General features: G+C 46.0%; 1 protein-coding gene across 1 annotated transcript in view; it reads left to right on the forward strand.

Moving 5' to 3' along the window:
• CSMD1 (CUB and Sushi multiple domains 1) overlaps positions 1–15,207 on the forward strand; it is a 1,691,213-nt gene that overhangs the window by 1,421,090 nt on the left and 254,916 nt on the right. The window contains exons 16-17 of the mRNA XM_064477604.1: positions 3,365–3,468; positions 10,191–10,303. Of these exons, the coding sequence (XP_064333674.1) occupies positions 3,365–3,468; positions 10,191–10,303 (217 nt within the window). The remainder of the gene's footprint in view (positions 1–3,364; positions 3,469–10,190; positions 10,304–15,207) is intronic.

Consider the following 15,207-nt stretch of genomic DNA (forward strand, 5'->3'; position numbering starts at 1 on the left):
GGTGAGCAGACACACCCAAATCAGCCGACACATTTAGTCAGGGATGATGCCGAAATTTGGATTTAAATGGGTGTCAAGTTTTTAATTGCTCCTTTATTTTAGTTTTATGTGTGTTATGAAATATTTAAGCTGTTAACAAGTCATGAAGAGTAGTAAACAAACTACCATGTACAGTGGTCAGTAAATCCCCACCCAGCAGTACCCATGCTGTTGGATTTTCTTGTAAACACCTTCCTCATGGCCATAGTCCTCCTCTCACCTGCAAGACAGCATCCATTTGGAGTTTATTTGTCCCAGGATGTTGCTGCACACGTGCTCTCCTAAGCAGTAGATTAGCACGATTCTGCATGTCTCCTTGTATAAAGCCTTCAAGGACCGGACAGTGATAGGTGTGAAGGATTGGTAGGTTCCCTGATGCTTCAGCAGGTGGAAAACCGATGCAACGATACATTAGGATGAAGGGAAACAGGAGCAAAATCACAAAGAGGGTGACAGGTAGGCGGGTTTATGTTGCTTGATACAAAGGAGCATGCAGTTCTGAGTCACAGCCAGCCTGGTAACACGTGTTAACACCTACAGACCCTGTGTCACCCAGCAACCCGGCAGGCACCAGGGACGAAGGGCACTGCATCATCACACGGGGGGGCGGGGGGCTTTACCTGGGGCAGCGCCGCGTGCTCCCTCCACACCAGCGATGCTTTGTACAACCTTAGTGCTATTTTGGTTTATGCTAATGTGAGGCCATCAACCTTTGCCTTGTGTAAGAGTCTACCGTTAAACCCTGTATATATGTAGCAGTCCAGGGGTCTTTAGGTTAAATGATACACAGGGGAAAGTCAGGTGTACTGATCCAGCAAACGTTTATGGAACATGGAATACATACTGCGTACAGTGCTGGACCCAGGTGTGAAAAAGAAAGTGAAAGTGACTTCCGGTGTCACAGATTTTACATTCTAATGGGCGAGACAGAAGATGGACAGACAGACAGACAGACAGGTGACCAATAGACAGGAAAAGCTCGGACAACGTCAGACGTTCAGGAGGGGAAAACTAGGCGAGAAGCGTGACTGGCAGTGGGTAGTGTCGGGGTGATGGTCCCAGGGAGGCGAGAAGACCCCTGAGAACACGGTACTCCAATCAGGACCGCGCCAGACAGGCAGCCGTGCCCAGGACGCAGGAGAGAACTTTCTAGCAAGAGGCAAACTCTGTACGGTACTGGAGCTTAAAAGTGAGCAGTCAGACACAAAAGACACAAAGGAGGGGAAGGCCCATCTTCTTTTCCATCAAGGCACAAATTTGGGGTCAAACAATACACTTCTCCTAAAAATCACAGTTTGAAGCATTGGTCAGTATTCATCCTTACTGTTTCTACCTGATCTATTTTTTTCTTGTAGACATTTGGGTATGTGTAGAGATTTCGTGCTAGAACATGAGACATTGGTAGACATAACTGAAGATGAATAAAAACTGAGTGAGTGAACCGTGCACACTATGTGTAGCCGCTGCCCCGTGGGGCTTGACCTGCAGCTGGGCTCTAGGTCATTCACTCCCCCCGAGGCAAACATGGAGGGTGCCCGCATTTTCCCACTTTGCACCTCCTCCTCTCTGCACAGGTGCGCACCCTCCGCCTCCACTATACTTTGTAGAACTCCAGCCCTCTTTGGCTTCCTTTTGCCCTCAGGAGACAGAGATGGGTGGCAGTGGGACGCAGAGGCATCTGAACATCCTCACCAAAACGTTGCCAGCATCCCTGACAGACAAGCTGCAGCATGAGGACCTGGGCCACTGGTGCTCGGACGGGAGCGTCTCCCTGCGAGCCTGGCACCAGGTTGGGCGGCTGTACTCGGCCAGCCGTGACCCTCAGGCCTTAATGGGTTCACATGGCCTACCTGCGGGCTGTTACACAAGTCAAGACGGAGGAGTCATGTCCAAAGAGGTGATGGGAGCCTCTGGGTCGCGGGCTTCTTCAGTTCTTTTGTTCTTACTTGTTGGACTGTGGACATTGATACATCGGCTCATGAGAAAGATAGAAGTGAGGGGAAACCACCCTCAGGTGTTGGGCTTCACAGGCAGTGCTCACAGGTCTGCAGCGGCTCTCAACCTCCACACCTGCTTCAAATCAGATTGCTAAATAATGTGCTCAGACAGACCCTGCTGTTTGAGAGAGTAGATTTTTAAAATAAATTATAATGGCTATATCACTAATTTTAGTAAGAATTTTAAATAACAGAATTAATGCATTCCATATTAGCATTGCTTGGAAGTGCACCTGGTTCGAGCCTGCTCAGAACTGCACACATCAAATTGAGTGTTAGTCAGAAGCCTGCCTCCCCCACCTCCTGGTACCACTGAGGCCTTTCCTTCAGATATAACAAACACGCAGTTGGTATTTTTTACAAGCTTCCAGAGTTTCTGATTCAGTCTGAATTATGTCCCTTTAAAATGCGTTTCCAGTATTACAGTTCCTGTACTTGCTGTTCTCTCTCTGTCATTTATCTCCCTGCCTATCTCACCTGTCATTCTGTCATGTCTGTCTATCCATCCGTCCGTCCATCTGTCTGTCTGTCCGTCTGTCATCTCTGCCTTCTGTATCTGTCGAACATACGTGTCCATCCTCTGTCTACCTCTCCTGGTCACCTCGGGTTCCAGCCTAACTTCATGGCACCTATGACTCTCTCTCATCTTCATCACAGTATTGGTCAACAGAGGATTTCCTTCATCAGGAGAAAAGGGCCCTGTGTGCTACAGAAGGGAGTTTGTAGTATTGTGATATATCCATGTGCCAGACACAAACTGGTCTTGTCTAGATGGCGTTGATCACCATGTCAAAGTGTCCTTTATTTAAAAAAAAAAAAGTCAAGGCTTTGCAAAGTTATACGTGGAGGACAAGTTTCTAGCCTCAGAAGGTCTTTTCATACGTTAATGTGGCTAATTATATAAAATCTGCAGACATTGGCCTGAAATATTTATTTCTTGGTGTTCTAGGTATCCCCCAAATATATCTCATTAACTGCAATCCACATTTATTTTGTTTATACTGATTTGCCTTTTGGCCATTCCAAATACTATAAATGTTAGAATAAATATTTGATGGATATTTGACTTAAAGCATAATATGGGTTAATTTCACTTTTCATAGCCAATAATAAATATGTTTGGAGTAATAGGAATTCTGAATTACATAAAATTCTATTATTGAGGGCTTTCAAAGTTATACAATCATCATTTTAAAAAAAACAACTTGAAATCATTTGAAATGCAATGAAATTATGGAGCAAAACTAATACTACGACTGGATATTTGCAGTATTTCAGGTTGCAGAAAGTGCCTGTTCTGCTAAGCGACTCTCCTGTGTTTGGTTTAGGTTATCAAGCTCGCCTTTGAGGAGTTTGAACTGGAAAGAGGCTACGACACCCTCACAGTGGGCGACGCCGGGAAAGTGGGTGATACCAGAACAGTGTTGTACGTGTAAGTACACCTCTCAGGGTTTTTTTCTCTCCCAGCACATACAGTTTCCTGTGCAGACACCCATGTGCACTGGAGGTCCTGGCTCAGACTTTCAGCTTCCACCCAGGAGTTTAATAAATGCCATGTCTGGCTGAATCAGTGGTTTCCAAGTCTGGTTTCATGTGAGGACTAATTCAGGATTGTGTTTTATCTGGGTCTGTGTGTGTGTGTGTGTGTGTCTGTTTCTAAATCATTTTTAAAAATAGAGAATCAATTAGAATATACAGACAAGCAGGAATTAGAGCTGATGAGTTTCTCGGCTCGGCTCCTCCCTGCCGGCCCCTCTTTCTGCCTCCTCTAGGTCTATGTTTGGGGAAGTGGCAGTATTTTCTAGGAGAAGCCATATGTCTCCCAAGAGCCTTGCACTCAGAAAGGCTGCAGACCAAGAGTGACGGAGGTGGCGGGGAGAGTGGTGTAGGGTGACGGGGACTGACTCCTGCGCACCTGTGGGCTCCGTGTCCCGGTCCTGGCAGGTCCGGAGCAGCCCTGTCAGGACCCTGGCAGACGGACCCTTGCCCCGGCACCTTTGCAGCTGGAGTCACAGAGGGGTGTGCACAGCCTCCCCCTGGATGCCCTCCACCACGTCCAGATTCAGGGCCATGGGGACGGTCTGGCCAGGGTCTAGGGGGCCAATTCCATCAGAATTGAACCTGTGACCCGGGGTATCTTTACTCCTCTGCGTTTTCAGAGCAGGAGGACATGTCCTTGCTGCTCCCTCCTCTGCATCTGAACTTGGCACAGACAGCGCCTGTTGGGCTCCTGACACAGCGAGACCAGAAATTCCTCTCATTAGTGAAAGTCACCTTCCACCACCTGTAGGATTTTCACCTTTTTTCCTCTTAATCTGCTTACACACGACTGAGGTTTTCTCTTCATTTGTGAGAAATCTTGCCACGATAATGTCAGCATATTCTGCTGGGGGAAAGCAAAGCAGAGGTGGCTGTTAGTTCACTCATCGTCATAGGAGCCATTACTTACGAGGCCATTCACACTTCAAAGCGTGCTGTAGCAATAGATAAACAGCCGGCCCTCCTGTGCGCACAGGGAGCTGTGTTCAGTCGCTTGTAGTAACCTATAATGAAAAGGAATATGAAAAAGGACGTAAAGATCGATCGATCTATCTATCTATCTATCTATCTATCTATCTATCTATCTATCTATATATATATGTAAAACTGAATCACTCTGCTGTGCACCAGAAACCAGCACCACATTGTGAATCAAACATACGTCGATAAATAAAAAGGTGCTGTAGTTGGACGTCTGTCCGCGCGTTTAGCAGTGCTGGGCACGCTCTCAGTCCTGGCAGCTTGCTCTTTCCCTTCACTGTGTCTTGGATGGTTCCCCATCAGTGTGTCTCTGTCTCACCGTTTTGTGACTACTGTCAACAACTAAGATTATGTTACTGGCCGTGACTTATGGGAATAATTATAATAATAGCAGCAGCAACCTCATAGTGCTTATTGAGTGTCTCTTGTCTACCGTGCACGGTGCTAAATGCCTGATGCATATTATCTTGTTTGGTCCTCACGTTCATCCTGGGAGCTGGGGGCTACTGCTGTCTTCAGCACATGGGCGGTGAAGCTGACGCTGGGCTAGACCTGGCCCAGGGCACACATGTTCAAGCAGGCTCTGGTGTCTCTGCTCCTCCCCATTCCTTGTGTGTGTGTGCCGTGCCTTTTAGCTGATTCTCACTGATAATCTTCAGCTTCCCTCCATGCCCCAGTGATTTTGCATGTATAAGCAGCCGTGCAGTAAACCACTTGGTGCAAATACATTGCCATACTTAGTTTATATGCCTTCAAGAAAATTTCCAGCAGAGGAATTTCAGGAGTAAGGGGAATCTTCATTCACAGCCTTATGCTTTTCCAGTAATCCCCCCCAGAAGTTTATATCAGTTTACTTTTCCACCATAGTGTGTGAAGGCCTGTTTCCCCACACTCTTACCAAACAGCTATTCTTCTTTTGCCACATTGCTAGCCCTAAATTGCATTTATTTCTAGAAATATGTGTTCCTGCAGGCTGGGGCGCAGACGCTTACGCCTTTCGCGGTCTTCTGTGTTGACTGCGTGCACACAGCCGGCACGGGTCTGGAGCAGCCCTGTCAACACCAGTGCGGTGGACAGCAGTGGGGCTGGGTGCCGGAGGGGGAGTCTCTGGCTCTAATTACCTCTGTGACCCTGAGGGGAAGCCACTTTACCTCTCTGTACCTCGGGTTCATGGCTGTAAAATATGTATAATGAACTTCTCCTGCTGGTGGTGAGGAGCCAAATGAAATAAGGCATGTGAAGCACTGGAGAGCCAAGAAATACAGCCCCACCCAGAACAGCTTTATTATTACTAGAGCATCTAATCTAAGAAGGAATGTCACTGAAACAAATGGGAGAAATTTTCAAATGAGTGCAAAGTATAAAATACAAATGTAGCGAAGTAGTGCCATGTAAAATCCCTGAGGTCCCTGTTTAGGACCTAGAGTCAAACCCCCATTTTTTTTACCGCCGTTTGTTGTTAAAGGGGGCCCAGTAGCAAGCTATGTATTGCGTCGACAGAAGTGTTATGAAGACCTCCTCGTAACAGCAGCTCAGATCTGTAAGTGAAAACACTAAGTAGCCAGCCGAGTCAGAGAGAGATGCCGTGTGGGAAGCGCAGTGTGACAGGGGTCAGCTAGGCGTTTCATCACCTGCAGCAGAGAAGAGCAAAGCCACTGACGTGTTTCCGCAGGATGCAGAGTGACAGGGAGAGAGGGGCACAGGGAACCACAGCCGGTGTCTCGGGGTGGACAGGAGACTTTAGAGAATACATCAACAGACATTTTTGAGCACTTACGCGTCAGACATGGTTCTCAGCATGGGGTTTAAAATCTAGCTGAAGGAAGGGCAGATATGCTGGGACATTACACACCAGACAGGGCACAGCACCACTGACTCTCCTAATACACATCTCAAGTAAAATCTGGCTTAGGGAACTTCTCTCTGGGTGGCTGGTAGTTACGACCTGAGGCTCAGTGTTTTATAGGTTCCCCCTTCTAGGAGGTCAGTGGAATTCTACTCAGATTTTGATTTTCAGGAGAAGTTAGGAAAGTGAAATAACTTAACTGCCTCATCCTGTATATGGTTTTAAAAATTCTAACTTCTATCAATGGCTTTTAATTTTCTTAACTTTCCTGGTGCAAAAAAGAGAACTCCTGAGTGTTAGGGAACTCCTTCAATGGTCGGATCTTCCCAGGAGATGGATGGATTTATTCTGGTTACCTTCATAGACTTAAGACAAAATTAAATAACTCACTCAACAAACCTCTACTGAGATCTTTCCAAGAATATGGATTGAGAATTTTCTCAAACTTACTTTGCGGACAACCTGCTCCCAGGGACGTGGCTCTTCCTGCACCCCAACCCCAGGCCTTCACAGTGACTGGGTGGGTGACTGGGGCATTGCGTTAATTTCAGGATGTCCTGCGGATCGGGCCTCAGGTGACCGGTTTTAAATGCCCACCACTCTATGGGATGAACAGTCAGCATCAGGGAAATCTGGGAGCCAGTGGACTTGCCTCTGCCTGACTCCATTTGTCTAATAGCCAAACAAACAAACAAACAAACAAAACAAAAACAAGCAAAAATTGGCAGCTAATGCTGTAGAAAGTTAAGCAGGACTTTCGGAATTTTCATGGTGCTAAAGGGGACAAAGATAGGTGTTCAAGGCCTATCTTTTCAAGGAGTATATATATATACACACACATATGTATAATAAAATCTGTGGATTGTGGCATAAGAACGGGTCAGCACTGAGAAACCAACAACCCTGAGATGAAGTCTGGCATCCTTCCAAAGGTAGATTGTGTCACGGTGGTCACTCTCACTGCCCAAAGGAAATCAGATCTCCCAGGAGGGAGGCAGCAGCACCCACAGCTTCCACAGCGGCTGGTGCACGGTGTAGCTCTGTGATGACAGGTCTAAGTAGATGTCAGTGCCGGACATGCATGCTCTGTGCACTTCTGTGTGTTACACGTCAGTAAAAAGTATGACTAGAGAAGGAAGAAAACCAAAACATCTGGAAACAACACCCAGGGACCCCAAGCCGAGAGACAGACAGCAGAAAACAAACAAGACACCTAGATAGTACGCTTATCATTCAGGGACTTTGAAAATTACCTGTGATTTATGTATTTAAAAATATAAATTAAATGATCAAGAATTTTGCCAGTAAACTGGAATCCAAAACAGAAAATCAAATGAAAGTTGTAACATATGAAATAACTCAGTAGATATGGCTTGACCTGGAAAATAGTTTAGTAGCAAATATTCAGACTGAAGCAGAAAAAAGAGATGCATGGAAAACGTGTGTAATTGGAGTTCAGGGAGAGAGAGAGAGAAAATGGAAAATAACCAATATTTAAAGACATTATCACTAAGAATTTTCCAATATTGACACATACATCAAGATAAGAGATTCAAGAAACTACAAGAAAGTCGGCATAATACAAGAAAAACCTCAGCCTGGCACATTGTAATAAATCTGCTGAAAAACAGGACACGATCTTACAAGCAGCGTAAGTTTTTAAAAAAACTTTATTTTCAAAAAGATAAATATAAGATTGATAGAAGTCTTCTCAATATAAATAAAAGAAGCAAAAGACAACAGAATGATTTCTTTGAAGTCTTGGGAAAGAAAGAAGCATTAGATTGAAGGGACAATTAAAAATTGACTACTCAAAAAAAGAAAAACAAACTTTGTTAGTAATTATATTCTAAATAAAAGGCAAAAAACTCTGGATAAAAATGCTGTAAATAAATTAATTGAGAATAATGTAAAACAAGTATTTGACATTTGCAAGAGACAAACATAAAATGTATATGTGTGTATGTACAGAACAGTTGAAAGCAAAAGGCTAGAAAAAGATGTTCCTTGTGAGGACTGACCAGCAGGAGGGAAAGCGGTGCAGCTCCATGATGACAGGTCTAAGTAGACGTTAGTGCCAGGCATTCATGCTCTGTGCACTTCTGTGTGTTACACGTCAGTAAAATGTACGAATAGGGGAGAAAAAAAAATCCCTTCAAATCAAACAAGCAAATCGAACAAACAAACAGAAAGAACAATCTTTAAAACGAAGGAAAGTATTCAGAAAGAGCATATTTAGTGAGTCCACATCATTTTGTGTCTTTTTCGTCTTGTGTCTAACATCGCATGAGTGATTCACGCGCAGGAACCGCTGTTTGTCTTCCTTGAAGGAGCGAGCGGCTCTGGCGCCTCAGGTGTGAGCACCGTGTTGACGGACGGGTGGTGGGACTGACGGAGCAGACCGTGCTCACACCCCAGAAACAGCCTTTTTAAAGCAAACTGCCTATTAGATTAGAGGCATTTGTTCTGGTTGAATTGATTTTTTTTCTTACACTTTTTCTCTTTCAACATGCCTGTCAGCATGTTGACTTCAGTCAATGGATTTAGTGTTTCTTCCCAGTGGCTGACAGCAGCCGCTACGTGACTGTTTTGTTAACACACAGTGAACACTTCACTGAAACCTCCATTCAGTGGGACTGGACATTAACATGCAGAGGGAAGTGCGATGCATTGGCCAGATCTATTTCAGCTGTTCGTCTTGTCAGTTCTCTGATACTGTATGGTTACCTCTGGTGACGTATGTATACACATACGTACATACAAGTATGTCTATGTTAAAACTTTGTTTAGAGTGGTTTTACAGTCAGAGCAAAACTAAGAGGGAGGTACAGATATGTCCCACACACTCCCTGCACCCACACATGCACAAAAATGGGGCGTTTTTTTTAACCAAGGATGAACTTGCACGGACCCATCATCATCACCCAAAGTCCAGAGCTTACGTTAGGGTTCACTCTTGGTGGTGCACATTTTGTGGTTTTGGACAAACATGTAATGACATGTGTCCATCATTACAGTGTCATGCAAAGTATTTTCACTGCCCTAAAGACGCTCTGTGCTCCACCTGTTCATCCCTCCCACCTCCCAGCGCCCGGCCCCTCTGACCTGTTACTGTCTCTGTGGTTTTGCCTTTCCCAGAAGGTCCTAGAATTGGAGTCACGCAGTGTGTATGCAGCCTGCTCAGATGGGCCTCTTTCACTGGGCCACGTGCACTTAAGGCTCCTCCGTGTCTTTTCATGGCTTGGCAGCTCTTTTCTTTGTGGTGCTTAATAAGATTTCATCCTATGATATAATTAAAAGGGGTTTTGTGGTAAAGGTACATGACAACTCCAGGCTGAAGCCCGAGCGTTTTGCGACTGTGCCGGAGCATTTCTCACTTAGACGGGCTTCACATCAGTGGTGTGATACGATGTTGTCACCCAGCTCTAAGGCGCGTCTCTCCAGGGTGACGGCTTCCTGTCTGTCCAGCGATGCCCCGGTGTCAGCACTGGAAGTCCTGCCCCCAGAGAAGCCCTTTGGTTCCAGCCAAGTGTGGTGGTTGGTCACCCCAATTCAGTTTTTGAAGTCAACAATACAGATTTGCAGTTACCCTGTAGAATAATCGCTGTGAACGGCCAGTGGCATTGTGACTCAAATGTGGGTGCAAGTTACAAGCGGCTGTAATTGCTTGGAGGGAGGGTTTTGCTGGATCTGTACCTGTGACGTGTTTGTTCAAGCAGCAGGTGCCCCACCAAAGTGAAAGCGGAGATGTCTGGTGCCTTAAATAATGGCTTTCACGTTCTCTGCAGACTCACCGGGTCCAGCGTTCCTGACCTTATTGTGAGCATGAGCAACCAGATGTGGCTGCACCTCCAGTCTGATGACAGCATCGCCTCGCCTGGATTTAAAGCTGTTTACCAAGGTATGGCCGGGCCACGCCGCGCACTCCCAACTGGCCTTCCCGCGGAGGGCAGGGCTGCTCTCTCTGCCTGGGCCAGACGTGAGTGACGCGGGCAAGTCAGAACAGCGTTTAGGAATAGGGACCCATCACATGCAATGTCCTAAATTAAAGTCCTGCATAGAGCTCTTTCCCGCAAGGGAGAATTTTTAGCGTTTTGACAGCTTGGCCTGCCTTGAAGGGTGCTGTCGTGGTGGCAAAATGAAGCGAGACTAAGTGTGACGTGTGAGCTACGGAATGTGTTCACATCTGCGGAAACGGGCATTTTCTCTCCTCCCGAGAGGAAGCTTTTACGCTTATAACTGAGGGGAAGCTTTTAATATATAACAGAGTACGGATTTGAGTGGCGTCAGTTTGACTAAGCTGCTTGGATGCACCCTTGTGTGCAAACGCGTGGGGTTTTTAACTCGAGGCAGAGTTGGGGGGAGATACTACTAAGTGCCTGTAGTGGAGGAGAAAGCAGCCTTGCTCTGGGAGCTCTGAGGTCCGCTTGCTCTGGAGAAGGGATGGCTCCCTGGGGGCACTGCGTCCTCTCTGCGTTGGGACGAGGGGGAGGTGTCGCTCACGGGAGCGAGGTGGCTGCCGTGCTGGTGACTGGCACCCGCGCGCCGCGCCCCGGCAAACCACCTCGCCCACGGCCTGCCTGCAGCGGCTTCCTCTGGGGGGATCTCATGGGAGGCGTGTCTCTAAACCGTAGCATGTTGATAGGTACTTTTTAAACTTTTTTTAAATTGTGAGAAGATTTCAAAGTGCAAACAGAAGTAGAGAGAATAATACAATGAGCCTGAGATGACCTAGATCTGTGACCTTGTGCAAGCCTCCCGGCCATTTTACTGCTGGCGCAGGTGTTGGCTGGAGATGTGGGCACAGCTGCCCGACGGGTGCTCTTCCAGACTCGCTCAGCTCAGTCCTGCCTTTCCTCAAGTATCCTGCAGCGTCTTTTGGGAAATCGTGATTTTTCCTTCTGTTAGACATTTCAAACAATCACAGGTGCATATGCAAATCTTTAGCAGCACCGCATCTTAAAATGTTAACTTCTCTCTTCCTATTCCCACCAAAAAAGAAGAAAGAAAAAGAAAATCCTTTCCCACCACCACTCCTCAAAAACAAATCAACAAGCTGCCTCCTCATTACGCGTCTCCAGAGGCTGGGTTCCCACACCCCCTCCTGTCCGGGGGTCTGCAGCTGACCATGCGGTGGGGCTGCCCTCCCCTCAGCCTCCCAGAGCACACCCCTCGCCGTTGGCTGGTCTCTCTGGGTTGCTACAAACAGCAAAGAACTGAGAAGGAAACAAGGGCAGGGGGGCGTCTGCGACTGGAAAATAAGGAATGAAATGATCTTCATAATATTCCGACCTCAGGACCCTGAGGGTTGCCAGAGGTGCCTCTGGTTTGACTGGCAAAAAATACAGACACAAGAACACAGACCCTTAAACTTTAGATCCGTGCTTCCTTGTTCTCTCTGTCAGTAATTAAACAGTTTTGAGTCAAGAAAATAACATGTTAAAGGCTTGTGTGCATTTAAGTCCCTCCTCTGGGGTTTAGGCAAAAGCAAAGTGGTGACAGACACAGTGCTGGTACGCTCCGCTTAGACCTTTCGACCAGGAGAAGCAGCTGCTCTCCTGCACCCAAAGGTGGGATGTGAGTCCCCAGGTACGACTAAGTAGATGTTTTGTAAATTTACATAAAACTGCTTATTTCTAAACCTTGCAATACGTGTTTAAGCTGTCATTACTTACATGTCCTGACATGCTAATAGTAAACCAGGACTAATCTGAAGTCATCTCAGCGAGATTGAAAAGAACCTAGTCTCTTCTTACACTCGTATCGTTACGTAGAGTCTTCAGGATCATTCTGTACTGTCTTAAAATGCCTTTGTACTGATAGTTGATCAAAATTATCAGGAAATTATATTTTTAAACAGATAATTTTTACTGACACACAAAGAATCCATTACTGAAAAGAAAATGCTCTTTATAAGCCATAATCTAAGACAATACGCAGTGGTCATTCAGAATAAAACGTAAGTATATGTTGCACGTGACTGCTTACATTTTCAAGATTTTAGATGCTTTCCGTAAGTGAGTTTCAGAATTCTAAGGAAGTGAAAAGTTTCAGTACAAATGGTGGTTATTTTATTTGGACTATTTTACTGTAGGGTAACTGAAAGGAAGAATTAATCTTAAATTACTGTCAGGAAAATTAGGAAATTGACAAAGGAGGAGATGCAATTGATTTTTACCTGTGGATGCTGAAGACTTGCATATGTTCGCATTTTTGCTAATTGTCTGTATGTACGTTTTCTTTGCATTCTCCTTTGAAACAGTTTTTTAACTATCTTACCGGTTCCTTCATTAATTACTGAGTTCACTGAAATCTTTGACGTGACAGATGTGTGCACACATACGTGGAGATCAGAAATATTGATCTGGGGAGCTGGGATTTTCTTTTCATCAGTTCTGTTTTGTGAATTTGAATGAACACTCTGCTCTTGTCTTCCAAGTGTCCACTGTAGGGCATTCAGAAGCTGAAAAAACCAACTAGTAGTTATACACCAAGCCAACGAGGCAGGTAATTAAAGCATCTCCCAATGTCGAAACACTGAACGGGGTGGGTGAGAGTGTTCGGGTTCAGCAGAGCGTGCGGCTACACCCTTGGCTTGTTGAGTTGAAGCAGAATTAGTCGCCATGTTGCGAAGCCCTGTGGTGGGGGGACGGCCCCACAGCAGGATCCTCGCCCACCAAATGGGAAGGATGCCTCCTCACTGCAAATGGGAACGCTTCCTAGCATTTGGGTTTTCGAGCTGACCTTTGATTGAACGTCTGCAAGGCGGTGCTGTTACGCAGGAAAGCCTGCTGGAGGTGAGATCCTTTCCGCACAACCTGCACTTGCTGCTGCCTTTGGTGGAATCTAAATGCATCAGTGGAATACCAGACACTGTCCAACCAAGCAAATGGCAGTAAGTTAAGTCCAGCAGCATTAAGACAGACGTCATAAGGTTTATAGGGTGAAGGCTAGACAGAGGAGCCTCGTTCCCAGACGGGATTCTTGGCTATTAAAGGGGCGTGAGCATCCTCTATTACAATGCAAATATTCTTTCAAGTGCCGTGTTTCAGTTTGAATGACCACACAGCATTAATTATAATTGCATTTAGCTCTAATTAGTACTGTGTTAACAGCCTCAATAGCCCATTAATAGCTACAACTTCAGATGTCGTGGAAATGTGGACGGCCATCAGTTCTCGAGAGATTGCCAGTTCAAGGCCATTTATTATTTTTTGACTGAACAATATTCCAGAGTTTAAAGGATAATTAAAACAGAGAACTAATATAAGATTTGATGATTTAAAAATTGAGAGAATATCATAAATCAAAAGCAGACATCCTAGAAACCGGCGTTTTCAGAGAGCTAGATGAAGCCAGCCACTGGAGATGGAATCCAAACCGTTTGTACGGGTGATCATTGGGTATGTAAACAGTTAACATTATTTGGTTGAAAATATAGTTGTTTATTTTATTATCAGAAAATATGTACGCTGATGTTTACATCTGGCTTAACTTCCTAGGTTTTGACTTTGCGTGGTTTCAGCTTACGTGCGCGGTTGGTTCGGACACAGGCACTGCCACTCACGAGCCGTGTGACTCAGGGAAGGCTTTTTAAACTCTCCGTGTGTCAGAATCTTCATTTTTTAAAAAAGGGCGAGAATAACAATGACACGAGCTTCGTCAGCGGGTTACGCACGTCAGCTGACTTAGAGCGTGGAAAGCCCACAGCACAGAGCGTAGGAAACGCTAGCCATTGCTTGCACACGCGCTTTCCTTTTCAGTTTTGAGATTATTCTACACCTGAGTTTTTTTCTGATTGTTTAAATATTAGTGAGTATAGAAAAATGCGTAAGAATAGTAAGTGTCCTGTCTCTTCACCTTCTGCCTTGGCCAGGTACCTTCCTCACGGCGGTAGCTCTTAGTAGTTCCTTGTGTGTCCTTCTAGAACTTTCAGTACAAATATATCAGACCTGAAGTCATGGTTTGTCTCTTGGCTTATAAACTCTGTACAAACTTTGATAGACAAGATGTGTCACACCATCTTATTTGAAAATCAATTTGAATTTCTTTCAAACACTCCATTCTAGCAAAATGGCGGAACATTTAATCTCAGTCATGACGTGGGGACCCCACGTCACCCCTTCCCTGCCCATCCTCCATCGCACCAAGATGCTGAGAATTCCCCGAGTGCTGTAGGGGTACACCTCGTTCTGGGTGTCCTCAAAGCTTTGAACCACGCTGTGACTCTGGCACGTGGGCACTGTTGTCTGTCCTAGGAGCTCCTGGCAGGCGCCATGCTGGCAGCACCCCTGTGAGGCGCACACAGGGGTGTTGATGCAGCCTCGGGGGGGTGTGTGGCAGGATTGGGGAGTGCTGGGCCTGCAGCACACCCCCAGGGACCTGCACCGCCCAGGCTCCCAGTCTTGGGTGCACCTGGGTTTTCACTGTTTGCTCCTGTCTCAGACGCCTCCAAGATGCTCACCTCCGTCACCCCCTCTCCGGATGCCTGGGGAGCAGTGTACTCATTAACTCATTCATTTAAGGAGGAGCTGGTGTGACAGCGACTGGGGTGCAGACGCACAGAGGAGGGCTGGTGGCCCTCGGGGCTCTCGAGGGCGGAAGGGAGAGCAGCGGAAAACCAGAAACTAGAAGGCAAGCGTGGTCAGTGGAAATGTGGCTGTGTAAACAATCCTGTCAAGACTTGTTTGTGTGTATGTGATACATGCAGGTTTACGTGTATGTGTGTCAGTGTGTGTGAGTGTGTTTCCTGTATGTGGACAGAAGGAATAGGCTCATAATTAAGAAAATTATTGGGAAAATATT

The sequence above is a fragment of the Camelus dromedarius genome, chromosome 22 (assembly GCF_036321535.1).
Source record: "Camelus dromedarius isolate mCamDro1 chromosome 22, mCamDro1.pat, whole genome shotgun sequence".
Taxonomy (NCBI): Eukaryota; Metazoa; Chordata; class Mammalia; order Artiodactyla; family Camelidae; genus Camelus; species Camelus dromedarius.